The sequence below is a fragment of the Cuculus canorus genome, chromosome 15, assembly GCF_017976375.1.
Source record: "Cuculus canorus isolate bCucCan1 chromosome 15, bCucCan1.pri, whole genome shotgun sequence".
NCBI lineage: Eukaryota > Metazoa > Chordata > Aves > Cuculiformes > Cuculidae > Cuculus > Cuculus canorus.
In genome coordinates this window covers 16,373,111-16,390,421 of record NC_071415.1, presented here as the reverse complement: position 1 = coordinate 16,390,421, position 17,311 = coordinate 16,373,111, and the positions used below count along the sequence as shown (strand labels likewise).

Below are 17,311 nucleotides of genomic sequence, written 5' to 3'. Positions count from 1 at the left end.
AAAGCAGCTTTGGAAATCACAGAATCACCAGGTTGGAAAAGGCCTCTTGGATCATCGAGTCCAACCGTTCCCTCTGCCTCTAAACCTGAGCACCTGTCTGCCCGTCTTTTAAACCCCTCCAGGGATGGGGACTCTCCCCCGCCCCGGGCAGCCTCTGACAGGGCCCAATGACCCTTCTGTGAAACATTTCTTCCTGACATCCAGTCTGACCCTCCCTAGCACAGCTCGAGGCCATTCCCCTGTCCTGTCCCTGTCACTGGGGAGCAGAGCCCAGCTCCCTCCTCTCCACACTCTCCTTTCAGGTGGTTGTAGAGAGCAATAAGGTCTCCCCTCAGCCTCCTCCAGGCTAAACACCCCCAGCTACCTCAGCCGCTCCTCGTCAGACTTGTTCTCCAGCCCCTTCCTCAGCTTCATTGCTCTCCTCTGGACATGCTCCAGAGCCTCAACACCCTTCTTGGAGCGAGGCGCCAGAACTGGGCACAGGATTCGAGGTGCGGCCTCCCCAGTGCCTGGTTCAGGGGCAGAATCCCCTCCCTGGACCTGCTGGTGACCCCATTTCTGATCCAAGCCAAGATGCCGTTGGCCTTCTTGGCCACCTGGGCCACTGCTGGCTCATGTTCAGTCGCTGTCAACCAACACCCCCAGGTCCTTCTCCTCCAGGCAGCTTTCCAGCCACTCTTGATGATACTGCCTGAAGGTTGAAAAATACATTCTATATTGCCCCTAAGTTTTAATTGGCAAGGATGAGTAAGCCAGATTTTATTGGTCGAAACATGTTAGAGTTCTGCATATAATTCTCCTTTCTCATTATGGTGATTTTTAGATGTGTTTTCTAGCATAAACATTTATTTTCACACGTGCTCGGCACTTCTAAAATCTCTCTGCATTTTTGATAGATGCCTGATACAAATTAGGCCAGAGGATTTCAAGGTTTCATTAAGTCACTGCTCTTCTTCCCATCTTATATGGCTGAGAAATTTTGAGCAGTAAAGTCCAGTTTTCTAATACCTGTAAAGGGCAGAGGAGATGATTCCAGGTCCATCGACTGTGCATGTGGCCTGAATGCTTCTAGCTTCAATCTTCTCTTTGTCAGAATCTTAATTGAGTAGAACAACAAGCCAGCCTGTCTTTAACTCTTCTTTATAATTACCAAAAATATCAATGTATGAGGTAGAGCTGCTTCCCCTAAATCAAGAGGATCAGCTATTTGGCTGTCATGTAAAAATAACTCCAGAACAATACCTGGAGAGATACTAGACCTCTCCTGTTTTAGTTTTATCATTTGGAAATTGCTCATTTGCTAAATAACTGTTACTAAAGTCTTGGCTTGACCCAAGGCTCTGGATTACCTAGGCTTCCTTCCATGGGTTTTCAGGGGATTTACACGAGAAAAGATGATGTTCTCCACCCTCACATACTTTCATTTCTGCTTCTCATTCGGAGCTTTTCTTAGCCTTTTGCAATTATGAGAATCGCTTTTTCTTTTTATTGAGGGAAGGCTGTTGTCACTCATAATAGCAAGTCACAACAACTGGCTGCATCTCTCAAAATAGGTTGAGTAGTTAGCAGAAGCATTAATAGAGCCATTCCTTACAAGTTATGATTAATTGAGCATTAATTATGAATTACAGTTCACATTTGGTGCTCAGCATGCTGCTTAAGAACACTTGTCACATGTGGTTCTCTTCCATTTTCCAGAAAGAATTAAAGGATGTTTACTGAGAAGAAGGAAGTATTTTGATATTACTGTGGCATAAATCGAAACAGCTCTACTATTCAGTGATTTTAGTCTGGATTTCATCCAGCATTACTCAAGTATAATTTTACCCAATTTTTATTGCATTTCTCCCTTTACATGGTTTTGTTGCTGTTGTCATTCTTCTTAGCTTGAGGATTGTTTGTCATCCCTCCACTCCCATTCCAAGTGAGTTCTTGATGCTTGGCTTTGTGACTTCACCCTTGCTTCTAGTCCATATGTGGTAGGGCAGGGCAATGATATTTTGTTTTGGGGAGAAAACAAGTTATAGGCTTTTATGTATTTTTTTTTGAACCAGGCAGAAAATGAGAGCTTTAAAATCAGTGTTACTTCACTGTATCATTAACATAATGATACCGGAGAGGAAAGAATTGTAACGAGCATAGAAAGAAGATTTAAAATGTAATACACTGTAGTAGATGTAAATCAGGACAGGTGTTTTTTTCACAGTTCAAAAAAAAGGTTTGTATGCAGGCATAAGGACATAGTGGGACTGAAGATGTTGTTCTACTCTCGTGTTAGGCTAACATAAGATCTTTCAATTCAATTCTAAACAGAAGAGTCCTGGTTAAACACACACAAAAATGTGGTGATTTAACCAAATTCACCCTAGCTTCTGAATCTTTTAATCGCAGTCCTTCTCTGCTCATCCCTCCAGTTTATCTCTTCATGTCACCCCTCTCCTTTCTGCCCCACCTGTGACCTTTTGCAAAATCCTCCTGGCGGAAACCAGATCGGTTGGGCTGGAGACAAAAGCTGATTTAAATCCAGTGACCTTTAGTGGCCAAGTCCTGGGTAGGACTGACACAAATGCTTTGACTGATATAGTCATTCCAGCCTGAAGAGGTGTTCCAAACCCTTGTTTCAGCTGCAGAGATTTACACTTCATCACACATTACAAAGCACTTAAATCTTCTTTTGGATTTGTTCTTTCTCCATTTTTTGTTATTAAAGTAATCATTAACGCTTGTAGATCCACAATTGAATGAAATGGGGAAAAGAGTTCTTCAAGTCACTGATTTCTTTTGAAAAGAACACTGCCCTACAGTTACTTATACAGATAAATCCACGATCCTAATTAAAAGGGCTGTAACTGCATGTGCAAATGTAGATGAAGGTTTGCTTACACACCTTGAAAGTCGCACACAGGTCTTGAAACCTCTCTGTGAGCCTCGTGGCTCTCCCATGCGATGTTCTCCCCTAATCGTGACTCAAGGAATCAATTGCAAATTCTGGCAGTGAAAAAAGTTGCAATAATCCATTTGCTAAGTAACTGTGATAAGCAAATTCAAAAGAAAATGTAGTTGGCTTGTAGAAAACTCCTGATCAGAGAAAGTGATTATGTTTTGGAACTGGAGATTTGTTGAAAATGGTTCACCCAGTTTAGAGGTCTTACTTTCACAGGCTCTAATACATTTGATTTTTAGGAAGATCTTGCAAAATAAGATGTTATTCCTTATACAGAGTAAAGCCGGGCCAACTTCCTGCTTTCGATGGAATGACTCATATCTGTGTAACTCCGCAGAATTTCACTTAAATTCTAGAAAAGTGGGATGCATTTCTTTTAATTTTTTTATTTATATCCTATTTCAGATGCATCTGATTTGTACTGTTTCCATTTTTCTGGTTAAAGAGTTATTTGGTATACAGATCAGCACTTTTGGTGATACAAAAAATACAGAGGAAATATTAAAAATACAATCTAATAAGATTGAGCGTAGTTTAAAAAAGTTGTGGGTAATCGATCCCGTATTTGTCTCGGGGCTGTCAGATTTAATCTGTGGGTCAGGTCAGTACAGGGACTGTGAAGCTGAAGGCTGCCAGTTCTCTAATTAGCTGAGGAATTACAGGTGACACGACTGTTGTGATGAATATTTTGAGCTGTGACTAGGTCTGTGAGCACTCTGACACTCTTGGCACCTTTATGCCCCATTAGTATCTACTTATGACAGATATTCCTCTAGTTAATCTTTCCGGCATATGTGATCTACAGAACCATATTCCAGAAACCCAAGCAGAAGGCAGGAACAAAATAAACCTTGCTGGAACTGTCAGATGAAATAGGCTACCGTTGCTCTGGTATAGAGGGTTTACTAGTTGGAGCTAAAGCTGATGGGATTGGGAAGGAAGGTCTCGTATTGGGAATGGCTGTGGAGAATGCTGGAAGACAACTGAGACAGAGGGAGAAAAACCCTGGAGCTTGAGTTGGTTTGTTTTTTCTGTAACTCTGAGTGAGCTGGATGGCCACCGCCCCTTGACAGTTGCTCTCCTTTGAGACTGCCAGGGACACCGCACTGGTGTGACAGGGTTGTTTCCGGAACCAAACCTAGTATCTTCATGCCGTACCGTGTGCTGTGTAGACAGACACATCATTAAGATAAATCAAGTATGATGGCTGCTTGCACCTTCTTCACAGTATCCTTGGATTCACTTTTGTCCATCAGGGGAAGGAACAGTTGATGATTACTTTCTGCTTAATGCATGCTTTTCAACTGAGAATATTGCTAAAGTTTACATTAAAAATCCCCGTAGTAATCTAAAGAAACAATTTCAAGGCTAAGAGCTTAGCTTATTCACAATGTGGATTTTTGTGTCCATGCTTCATTTCCTCTAGACAACATTATTGTAACTCAGTGTTGAGTGTTCTTTCCCCTCTGCTACCCCCCCCCCCCCCCGTTATCTGACTAAATTGCCCCCAGTTCCTGCAGATGGGACTGTAACTGGAATACAAGGTCTCATCACAATCTACCAGCCTCAATAGATTGATTCCCATTTCAAAGGCATTGATTTTTGCGGCACTCACTATAGTAACAGCATTTTGCTCTCTGTGTTTTGTACCCTTGGCTGATCAATGTTAGTCCAGCTGGAAGCCTGGATGTATCTCCGGTATGAACTTCAGCTTTATGTTCATTTAGAGCTTACAAGCCTGAGGAGTTTTAGCCTGAAACACGACAGTGACTTATTAGCAGCTCAAAAAGAAGGTTTGTCATGAAAATATGTAGGAAGCTGAGCAATTGCTGGATCAAGTGCATTTGTTGTGTCTCCAGCCACCTCTTCTTGTATTACGCCCCTCTACAGTCATGCAGGCTTTGGCAGCAAGAAGCGCTATAATTGAGTGCTGTCTGCTGACCTGATGTCAATCACACCCAGCGCAGCAAACAAAGAGAGGCTTTAACTGACCTGTATTACTCTACACACTTAAGTACTGAATAAAAGCTGCCGCTTCTGCTTTCTGACAGTCTTTTGGTCTGCAAATATGTTGCCTGGAAAAGTATCTTCTTCTCCTCCCTGCATATAACGGGCTAAATTTATTTAGTCCAATGCATGCCAGAAAAATACAGGACATAAACCAGAAAATGTAGAATCGCAGTGAAATCTGAATGAAATGATTATGTCGGTGAAGAACTTTTTATTAAAGGAAGATAAAAGGAAGGGTCATCTGGATGATGCTACAGATATGCCTTGGCAAGCCTAGAAAATTAATATTTATTATCCAAGGGTCAAGAATACAATAGCAGGGGAAGCAGGACATACTACATCAAATGTAAATGTTTTAGAAGTAGTTATGGTATACAGAGAATAAATAAAAATTAATAGAACTCTTGAAAAAGGTGGAATTGGATTGCTCTGGAAGTTCTCAGTTAACGCTCTCACTTCCTACAAGCTGGCAACCCATATCTGTCAGTACTTGGTGCCACACTGTTAACTTGTCCTACCTCATCATCATTTTATTAATATTTGTTTATGTAACACTAATTTTAATAGTTGTAATTTTAAGCATATGAACTAATCTGAAATTCTTTATAATTAAAGTAGAACATATCACTACAAATGGTGATCTGTCCAGAACAACCTGTGTTCTGCATTCAAAATTTTTTTTTAAGAAATGACAGGGACTACTTTTGTAATCTTCTCTCAGCTTGCACAGACATGAATTAATTATGTCTTGGAGCTTTTAGGGGAGATTTTTTTTTTCCTAAACCTGCCTTGATTTGACCTTAAAAGTACAGATGATGAGATTCTATGATTATTCCCTAAGAGTCCTCAGTGAGAAGGCTATTTCCATCACTGCTGCTGACCCTCCCCGAAGGTGCCAGCCAGCCCATCTTGCTGACCTTGTCCGCAACACTTGCTAGTCTCATTTTTTTTCTCTGACTTTGGTACAGTGATCTTAATTCTCTTTGAATAACCATTTTCAGTTTCTGGAAACTTTCAGCAGAAAGGGTGCTCCCCCCCTTTTTTTTTTTATTATTCCTTTGGTTTGGGTTTTTGTTTTTAACACTTTTCAATCTATTAACATCATCCACTGTGGATTCTGGTGCTAGATGAAGTTTTCTGATGATGGCTGAGACAGGATAGAGTCTACTTACTATTCTTTAACTGCTTGAGGCACATCAAGATCATATAAAGCTGTCTTTATTTTGGATTGGAGGAAGGAACAAGGAGGAAGATGGCTCATGCCCATGAGTCTCCTGCAGTTCCTCTGACTACTGTATTCATCTGAGTTTATATTGTACCTTTACTGCTGATAGTTCCTCCCTCTGCAAGATGTATCACGGTACTTCATCTTCTCTGTGCTTGTGCTGGCTCTAGGGGAAAACTTGGTCTTTTTAGTATGCAGTTCAAACACTGTCTGAAAAGGCGTCATGGTTTGGATAATAATTTCTCAAACAAATTTAATACACTGATTTCCTCAGGATGAAGATCAAGTACTGTTCCATCCAAGATGCACCTTTAAAGGGCAACTTGTTTGAGTTAAGTTTACTGAAACAGAAGTGACAGAATATCAATTTGTTTTCTAACTTCATGTCATATTTGAGAATCAAATAAGCAATTACATGAGAGTAAATTGGATTTATTTCAATATTATATTTGCAGTCCACTTGATGTTTTATTTGATTGAGATAAAATAGCCCTACATTTTATGGTAAACATGCTCAAATATTATATTTCTTCCTTAGCTCCTCCAGAGCTTCTAGCTTTTCAGCCTTGCTGAAAACATTACCAAAATATAACATGTAACCAATTTACTTAACACCAGGTGCCTATCCTGTATTGAGGTGATGAAGGTGATGAATAGTCCCAAATCTCTTTCTTTGCAACGAGCGAACTTGCAAATTGGTGCCAATGTATTCATGTCAGTCTCTTCTGTCATTTGCATTTACTAAAACCCCAAATCTGAATGTAAAAATAGGACCTCACACATAATGTATTTGCTTAGTCCATGGGTGCAGCCATGTGTAAATATAGGTCAAAAGTATATGACCCAAAATGGATGCAACTTTATCTTTTGTTATAGAAAATAGGGCATTTTTTGATTCTTCCCAGACTTTTCCAAATGTTCAGATGTCTCCAAATAATCCATACTGTCCTGCTTAAAAGACGCAGATTTCAGCGGTCTCCTCCTTTCTGTGGTTCAGCAAAGAGCTTTTATAGTAATTTGGTTTGTTACTAGATATGATTTACAGGAATGTTTCTGCTCCTTAACACTACGTAAGGATCCGAGACAGCTCAAAGGATTACTAAAAGGAAAATTGAGTGGGTCATCTCTAGACCTTCTGCTCAACATTAATGGTGCACCTGCCTAAGGGCTTGACTTCATCACTGCCTCCACATCTCTTCAGGAGCTGGAATTGCCCACCTAAGCATATTGTTTCAGTCTGTGTGTCTTTATTAGCTTATGTTGCCTTAATCCTACCACCTTTTCTTTTCTTTTCTGACTTCTCGCTTTTCTTATATGTTCAGCAATATCTCAGAAGTCAATCAGCAGAACAGTTCATCTATAATAAACAGGAAAGCCACTTTGAGGTGTTCAAAGCTATTTTGTCGATTTGAGATGTTTTTAGCTTGTATTTATATATACTAAGTGCAAATATAATATGTGATTCTCTTTTCTAATTATTTATGGCTCTTTTGTGATACTGCACATCAGTTTAAATTTGCGCCACTGATGAAGTTATCTGACAGTAAATTATAATACCGACATGCAGTTACAGCGGTGTAAACAGTATCTCGTCTTACTGGTAAAGCAAGTTAACCTTGGTGGCTCCTCTAAAAGATCAACATAAGAGAAGATGGGCATATTTCCTGAGATTCTCTAAAGACTAGAAGGCTTTTTCCCTCTACTGATAGCTCCCATGATACCTGTGCTTTCGTTGTCGGGTCTCGGTTATTGTGCTGGGTCAGTGATATTTCACAGATAAATCCAAAAGGGGAACCAAACGGTAACGTGAGACAAACAACAGCGGAACGAAAAGGGTTCCTCCTTGTTCAAGGTACTGCTTTTCATTTCTCTTTAGTAAGACTAAGTGCTTTTCTTAGCCCTATTGCACAATTATTTAGAAATCCGTGGAGGAGTTGCTCTTTTCACTCCTTTCCACTTCCTTCCTGATCCAGCTGTGTCAGAGGCCGAGGTCACCATCCTCGAATGCTCTTTACCCCTGCTGTGAAGGAGAGCAGTTTGTGAGAGTGCTGGCTCTGGCAGAGCCAACTGGGCACGTTTACACAGTTTTTAAGTGGATAGTCTGAGCTATCTCAGACAAATTTGCTTGAAGAACTGTAGGAGTGTTTCTGTAAATGTATTCAGTACAGTTACCTCCAACAGGGAGCGGTGACAAGTGGCTGGCACCGATGCTCCCTCCCACTAAGACAGCTGGATGGGGGAGAAGATGTGTGTCTCCAGCCTGGTCCCAAGGCCAGCGTTAAGTTCTACTGGCTGTGTCTTCAGAGCAGACTTGTCTACATATGAGTGTTCTATCAGTCATCCACGCTATCCATGCTGACTTTCTCAGTTTGGTGTTCATCTGTCCCTAAATATCTTAAACAGAATGCTGTGTTATCCCTGCAGGAATTAGAGTCTTATAAATAGTCATGGGAATTTACACCCGAGTTTAGTCCAGCATAACTTTTCCTTGCATCTTGACACTTACTGTGCATCAGCTGAAATACAGTAATTTATCCTACGTGTGCTCTTAGCCTAGGATAAGCTTGGTGATTTCATCGCAGTCATGCAGTAATATAAATAAAACCTAAATATACCAGATTATTTAAAGGCAATGTAACTCTTTACAAATGAATCCCATGGATTGTTTGTAAGGAGATGACTTTGCTATTTGAAGAAACACATTGAATTTGAAAATTGGAAGTGGGAGAGAGATAGGAGCACCATTTAAAACTGTTCTTTTGAGTACACTATGCACAGCAAAAATGGATTAAGGACCTGTTCCTGAGTTGACGGTAATGACTGTGATTTCACACCAAATTTTAAATCCATATAATGTCTAGTTTCATCATGTTTAATTTTTAGTTAAAATATTTGTTTCTAATGACACATATGCCACACCAGATTCATTTGTGCACCTTTAAATACTTTGGCCTTAATTAGCAAAAAACTTTGCAATACTATTTAATCATCCAGTGATTCTCCACCTGATCTAATTTTTATTTTCTAGTCTCTTACTGTGTGTGTGAAACAAATGGAACTAATACCAGTAGACCTTTTAATCCATTAATCTAGCTGGCTTTCGTGTTATGAATATAAAGCCTGGCTTTCAAGCAGATCCTTCTTTATATTTTGCTTAGGGTTCTAATATTTGTGCTTAACGTCTTTGATGGATTAACGAGTAAAACCAAGCCTGTAGTGATATGCCTCTGGATCCATGTCTATTAAAACTTTTCCTTGGGGCAAACCTAGTTCATAAGGTTTCAGAGGTACAGAGAGCAATGAAATTATTTAACGTGCACTTGACTAGAATCTGCCCCTCTTTGGAAGAAAGGTTCGCTGTTCTCCACAGTATTAGCAAATTTGCTAATTTAGAGTAGGGAGAGGCAAGGGAGGTGCTGGCAAGACGTGGAGGACATAGAGAACAAGCAGCTGGATGTGAGACCCAGGAATACTGAAGGCTCAGAGCTTGCCACAGTACTTGTTTTAAGGGAATGCTTACAAGCCAAGAGGCTCTGAATAGGCAGCATTCTAGTGCAAAGGAAGGGTTCAAAATTGCTGTTGATTACACTATGTCACTGGCATTGGTGTAAGTCAGGAGCAAGCGCAGTGAAGTCCAAAGATACACACTAATGTAAGAGCAAAATTTCTACATGCTGTGGGATTTATTTGCTGTTCAGGATTTACAGTCATCTCTGACAACTGCTTCTTGCAGCCACAAAACCAAGTACATCCTACAGTGAAGCACAGCAATAACAAGATTTGAATGTCATTAGGGGCTGCTCCTACACATCTTGTATTAAAGCAGCTAAGTGTTTAACCCATGAATAGAGCTCCTATTATCTTTGCTTTTGAAACCTCAGTATAGATCACTTAACCACTCTTCAGGAAATCCCATAAGAGATCAACAACAGCAGGAAACAAAGTCAGGCAAAAAGGATTGTAGCTGCTAGAGCTTTTTAAACACATTTTTTCATATGAGTGCAGAGTCAACTTGAGTATTACTCCTAATATAGATTAACCTAAGGCAGATTTCTGCAGAACACAAGGCTGTAAGACAATTTGGCCAGATAGTTTTTCACTGAAAAGCTCTGCCAATTATGTGCAGCACAAAGGAGAGGCCAATGCACAAAACGCATAATATGCCTTCTCCTTCAGAAAATGGGGCTTAAAAATAAATGTTACAGATCGTATTTGCATTTTCCATCTGTGCTCGGGTACACCCAAGTCTGAGGTAAGAGTCTGGTGCAGCATAGTTCATCTAGTCAGATGAGCTACCAAATCTCTGGGTTCAGTTTCCGGGTAAAAATGTGGCCATTTGAGAAGTTTCGGTGTTGTATCAGGTCAGCTACGGTCTCATCAACAGTTGGGTGAACCTGGAGGACTGGGGTTGAAAAGGTAATGGAAGTGTGAGTTCTGCCTGTATCTAACTGAGGAGAAACCTAGAGACTGTCTGTGAGTTACCTTATACACTTAAATGTGTTTTATAAATTTTAACTGATCGTTAACAAATGTATAGTAGCCTGGCTTTTTACTTATGTTTTAATGCTTAAAACAGATGTCAGATTGATAGTACATCAAATAAATCTCTTTGTTTAGTCACAGAAACGTTAGGTACTAAAAATGGTGAAGGAAGTCTCTTTTTTCCCCCTTCTCTCCTTAACCCAGTGACTTAAAAGGGCTGACTTGAAGAGGCTCCTTCCAAAGGGAGACAGGGTCAGACTCCAGTTTCAGCTCTGGCATTCAAGATAACTTCTGCTGTTTGCTACTGCGGAATTGCTGTTAGCTAATGAGCTCGTGAGGATTTTGATGTTGCAGGTGACTAGCAAGAGAGCTCTGGACACACACTTTGCATTGGTCTGTCTTTGTAATAACTGTAGCCTAAAAAATCCCCTGTTGCTATTTTGAAAAACTGACTGATCACGCACACACAATCTCTGGTGTCACTCTTCATGAAAAAGTCTCTTTTATTCTTCTGCCCTTTGATTTTTCTTTTTTTGGGTCCCACTTGTCTTTTTCCATCAAGTGGGAAGAAAAAAAGAAATAAGCAAACCCCAGACTGATAGCTCAAGCCAAAGAAACCAGTTCCTTCTGCATCTAAACAAAGTGCTATTTGCAGCGGTCAGTGGCTGGTTCTAACTTAGCAGGTCCAAAGCAGGTGACCTTCATGAGTCTTCTAGACTTTCCAACTTAGTTACTCAGAAGGATAATAAAACAATTTTTAGTTAATGAGAGAATAGCAGAAAAAAAGAACTGCAGGAAGCTGTGAACTGCAGTATCTCTTTACCAAAGACAGAATGCCACATGGCAAGAACAGATGGGTAATCCTTCTGTGATTATCCTCGACCACTGGCTGAAAGAAAAAGCTGTCACAACACTGAAGGCTGTATATAAAGTACGTATACATGACACTTCCCCCTTATTGGCAGTAAAAGGTTATATATGCAAAAAGATTATAAAGAAAAAGGGACGCTTTAATGTGATGGTGAAGGCAATAATTCTTCCATTTTCTTTCTCTTCCTGAAGTGAAGCATATGCCAAGGTCCTGAACTAAATTTATCTCCCAGAAGTGAAGAGTAATATATATTCCACACACGTATTACATATTTTACATAAATGGAAACCAGAAAACTACCTGCTTTTCTTGTCTTTGACTATACAGACCCGCAAGTGAAAAATAAGGATTATTTGTGTTGCTAGTTTATAGATACTGCTACCAGAATGAAATGTCGGTGTTAAAAATTAGGCTTTTGCATATACATTAACACCAGAGTTTGTATTTGCAAGCTATTAAGTGGCAAAATGGAACAAGAGGGGATTAAGAATGGCTTCCTGGAATCTCAAGTTTAAAAAAACAGCAGAACTAAAGGCGTTTCTTGCACACAATGGTCACATCTCCATTGACTTTTGTTCTGCCAATGCAGTGTAAGACAGAACCTGGCTTTTATAACACACTTGGAGAGTAGCTAGATATAAAATGAGTATGTAGCAAGGGGTGTTGCTTATCTATGAAAAGAGATCAAATAGTGGGTAGTTGTATAACCGAGTGGAGAAGAATGTACATGTAAACCGTAAAATAACTCAACTGGAGAACATAGTTAATGACAGTGCTGTTGTTCCAAAAAATCGATACATTTCCCCTACCTTTAAAGTATAGCAACAGGACCGTGTTTAGAAACAAAAAGCAATGAGTTGGGAAATTGTTGCAAAACAGACACTGAACTGTAGTCTGAGATGGTGAAATTTTTATCAGCCTCTCGAAGAATAATTCCCTACCTTGTTTTGGCTCTTTCAGATTTGACACGTTGACCGGTAAGACTGCCAGTCTACGCAAATTGTCTAATTGTTCTGGATTCCTTACAGATTTAAAGAGTGAGTATATTAGATACACCTATCCTTAGACAATTAGCTCATTCCCAGATATGCCTTTTTCCCCTTCACCCTGAAACCATGTATCTGACATCTAAATTTAACGTGATAGGGACATGACTGTTTTTAAGAAAAATGCAAATCTTCACTCTGAAATAACTTAAGTCTTTCACCGATTACAGAATGTGCTTCTAAACCGCCTATGAGTCAGCCTGTGAGTTGGAGTTCAGATAAGCCTGTGGTGCTTGTTCACCAGATGGACCATAAGCTCTTCAATGTAGAAGCAAGGATATTGCTTATTAACATTACTCTAAACTTCTCTCTTTTCTATGTACAAAGTCTGGTTATTTGACTGAATTTTAGATTGTATCTTCTCCTCTAAGGAGGATGAAATGTATTTCTATAAGAGGATAGGTAAATCTAGCAAAGTAGATCCCGGTAAAAATTTTACTAGAATGGAGTATGTTTCACATTTTACATCATTATGTGTCGCCAAGACTGATACCCAACTCCTCTCAAACACACCTATGCTGAATTTACATACCTATGCTGAGGTAAAAAATATTTAAGCCGATTATGTGTTAGGATTTTAGAGCAAATAAGCCAAGTCACGTTAGTTATCCTTCCTTAAAACACCATCTCTTTGACAGTTAAGTGCAACAATGATAATACTTGTCTATTAAGAATCAAATCTGTTTTTTCTCTTATATACTATGAGCCAGATACTAATAGTCTTGCATAACATGGGCAACATCAGGAACTTGCAGAGTGGTGACTCTCAGATGTCCTCCATGTAGCCAGATGAAATATTTTCTGATGCAGTATAGCTGACTCGAGCTGCCGTTATTCATGAATGCGATAACAAGAAAAAAATCCATTTTATGGTTTTAACTCATGTAATTTCTGATTTTAGTTTGTTTAGTTCATTTTTTTCAGGTTTTATGAATTTTTTTTTTTTCATCTTCAAATTCTCAAGAAAGCTCAGCCTTGCCCTTTTTACATTCCAGTTTGAATCAGCACAGGAAAAAAAAAATTAGTTAGATTATCCTCCTTCTTACTTCTGTTTGGCTGTTTTCTTCAGCACCATAAGAAGGATGTTGTGAGCAGTTAGTGGTCATTGGTCATAGCACGGTTTTAAAAATGGATGTGATACCTACCACACTCTCCAGATTTTACATAATCTCTATAAATACAGGGAAGGGAGGATGTTGTCAGAGAGGAAGCCTGCTCCTCTCCTCGCTCCGCTTTTTCCCTCACTACAGAAATGTCTCATGCTGCGGCTCCCACCCATGTATAGGGCTGACTTTACACTGAAAACTTGGGATATTTATGGCCTATAAATTACTGCGGTTTGAATACCAATCTTCTCTTCAGTTGTGCTTTGAGTAGGACACATGTGAGACTGAGCAAGCACTGCTGTTTCTCACTGCCTTACCTGCAATTATATAGAGAGATCAGGAAAATCCACATTTTCCTGTACAAACATTGCCTCTGAAAGTCTGGAGCGTATTTTCCGATAGTTCATCAAAATTTTAAAATAACATAGATTACTATTTGGTCATAATTATTGCTGTGCTGCTTTTATAAAGAGCAGCGTTACCCTGTGCTAAAACATTGCCTGGCTTGGATGTTGCTTTTAGCTGTTTTGGGGCATTGGTTTGAACGTGGCTCCCATTTCACAATGAGGTATGCAGGATCAGAATCGGGCCCTGAGGTCTGTAGCTCTCCAGAGCTCTTAGTGATTTGGCCTGTTGGAAGTCTGGCTTTTCTATCTCTTTGAGTACCTCCTGCCCTCCAGAAGCCCTAGGCAAGGCTTCATGGGGCAACCACGTGCAAAGAACACAACTTCCCTTTGAAAGAGAAAGCATTTAATCCCAAACAGAAGAAACTTTTAGCTAGTATTAGTCAGCATGTCTTCTTAGGCTTTATTTATAACACCCAATTATTTGATGGTTTGGAACAAAAATTATCCATCATCTTCCCAACCTTTGCAGACTGTCAGAATATCCAAGAACAGCTCATTTCCCTGCACCGTGTGACCAGCAAATCCGGTGCACGTGCAACTAGTGTGGAAGCCTGTCACTGTCAAAATTTGTTATCCTGGGCTCTCTGCCCGTAAAGAGCAGCTCAGCGTCACCACAGATGGCAAAGATGGACATTGCCCATGGCATGGACTGAAGCTCGGCTCAGCCTTCACGCAGAACAAAGCCTTTCCATGCTGACCATCCTGGAAGGAATACATTCTTACCTCTCCCTATAGACACCTTGAAGCCAGTCATAGTCTGACTGCAACCCTGTTTGGCTTCAACCTTGTTTGAAACTGTGTGTATTTGGGCCTGATTCAGATCTCACTCCTCTATACATGAGGAGTAACTGCTTTGAGTGGATGGTTTTACATCAGGATAGAGTTGCTGTGAAGTGAGCATCCAACAGCGTCAGAGCAGAGCCCACAAGCCCCAAGAGCCCGGGAACCACCATGTATGGGACAACACTTTGCTCATTTGTCTTGAATATGCAATTTCCCACTGCAGACTCAAAAATTCATGTGTTAGGAATAAAAGATCATTTATTTCTAAACCTGATTCTTCCATCAGATCACAAGATTACTATTAAAAATGAATAGTAATATTAGAAAGCCTATTCGTCCAATCAGACCTCTGTAAAGCTAAATTCTCACACAGTACTTCTTACTACTATCCTGCCGCATACTTCATCTGCTCCTGTAACACTGCAACAAAAGAGACATCCTGTGGAATTTCTGTAGCCTCACTGGATCACGAGGAATATTCCCTTAATAAAGGATGTCTCCGAGTCTCACTACTTGTTTCATTGTTCTTCAGATCAGAAACTAAAGCGCTTCCAACGCAAACAAAATCCTGCTGCTCTGTGCAAATCCTACTTGTCTGAAATTTAGAAAAAGCAACTGTCCTTATCAGAAGATGGTATTTTTCACCTTTGGATTTGGTTTGTGAAGTGGCATTAGGCTTACAAAAAGGAGCACCGCGCAGGCAGATTAAAAAAAACCCTCCTTCACTGCTATCATCAGATAATGAGATCTTTGGGATTAGAAAGCCAATACCCGTATGGGAGAAAAAGGCCTCCCAAGCCATCCCCTTTTTTAGACACGGGGCATTGAGTCCCGCGGTGCCCCGGCGCGGCCCTGGCACCCCCCGCCCCCCTCCCCACCAGAGACCTTTTGCTCCATAGAACACTCTCAGTCCCTGGGGCTTTGGTCACCCTTTGCCCGTGGAACGGTCCGCGTGCGCGGGGGATGTGTGTCCGCCGGAGGGGGCCAACGGGACCGTAATCCAACCGATGTTCTTCCTGTGCTGGTTCAGACTGGAACGTGAGAAAGGACGAGGCTGAGCTCTCTTGAGAATGTGAAGATGGAAATAAAAAAAAAAAATCACAAAAACTGAATAACCCCCGCGGAGCAGCGCGGGACTCCCTGCCCCCCCCCCCCCCCCCCCCCCGCTCAGCCGCCCCTTCGTTACAGGCACAGCCGGAACGGGAAAAGCCATCAGAAACGGCCGCGGGTCGGTTTAAATGCACAACGATACCGGGGGCAGAGCAGCAGCCCCGCAGGGACCCGCGCCGAGCGGCCCAGGCGGCACCTGCGGACCCGCGCGCCGCTGCTGCCCTCGGCAGGTGGCGGTCGCCGCCCGCCCCGCCCCGCCCGCGCCGCCCCCTCCCCCGTGCTGTAGCGCGAGGCGCGGAGCTCGCGGCCGCCCCCTCCCCTGTGCTGTAGCGCGAGGCGCGGAGCTCGCGGCCGCCCCCTCCCCTGTGCTGTAGCGCGAGGCGCGGAGCTCGCGGCCGCCCCCTCCACTCTCCCCTCGCGCCCGGCGCGTGGCTCCGAGCCGCCCCCTCCCCTCCGCTCTCCCGACCAGCGCGGAGCCGCCCCTTCCCCTTTCCCCTCTCCCGCCCCCTCCTCTCCCTCCGCCGCCCGGCGCGGAGCCGCGGCAGCCCGGCCCCTTCCCTTCGCGCAGGGCCGGGTCTGTGCCGGCGGCAGCCGCAGCCCCCGCTCCTCCTCCTCCTCCTTCCTCTTCCTCCGCCGCCCCCACCCCTCGCTCCGCGCCGCCAGGGCTCCCCGCGGCTTCCCCCGTCCCCGCGCCCCCCTCCCCGCCCGCCCCCGCCCCCTCGCGCTGACGTCTGGCTCTGCCCGGCTGAAAACTCGGCGCCGCGGCGGATGCGGCGGCTGCGGGCAGCGCGGCGGCAGCGAAGATGGTGGCGGCTCCGTGCGCCCGGCGGCTGGCGCGGCGTTCCCGCTCGGCGCTGGTGGCGGCGCTCACCGTGCTGCTGCTGCAGACCCTCCTCGTCTGGAATTTCACCTCGCTGGACGCCGGCGAGGAGCAGCGCGGCGGCCGCGAGAAGCGGGACGGCGAGCAGCGGGCGCAGCGGCGCGGACGGGCGATGGTGGGTGCGCGGCTCGTTCCGCTCCGGGGCGCGTTCGGCCCCGCGGGGGGCGCGCGGGGACCCCTGAGGCGATCGGCGCCCGGCGCTGCGGTTCGCCGGCTCTCGAGTTTCCGTTGAAGCGCGCGGTGGGCGCCGCCGCGGGGTGCGGAGCGCCCCTTCTCTCGGCAGCGGCGCCGCTGTGAGGGGTTGGCTCTCGCAGTGGGGGTGCGCGTTCGTGTTCGCGCTCCCTCTGTCCCCGTCCCGGAGGAGTGACCCCCGCGCCCCCCGCCGCGGCGCTCCCGGGCACTGCCGTGCGGGACAACGGTGCGAGGGGAACGCTCCCACCCGGTGTG

General features: G+C 43.3%; 1 protein-coding gene across 2 annotated transcripts in view; it reads left to right on the top strand.

Moving 5' to 3' along the window:
- Positions 1 to 16,735: 16,735 nt before the first annotated feature.
- XYLT1 (xylosyltransferase 1) overlaps positions 16,736 to 17,311 on the top strand; it is a 171,283-nt gene continuing 170,707 nt past the window's right edge. Inside the window, exon 1 of one of the 2 annotated variants that reach the window (XM_054080473.1) lies at positions 16,736 to 16,979. In XM_054080473.1, the coding sequence (XP_053936448.1) occupies positions 16,788 to 16,979 (192 nt within the window). In that variant the 5' untranslated portion in view covers positions 16,736 to 16,787. The remainder of the gene's footprint in view (positions 16,980 to 17,311) is intronic. The other variant, XM_054080474.1, reaches the window with a different exon arrangement.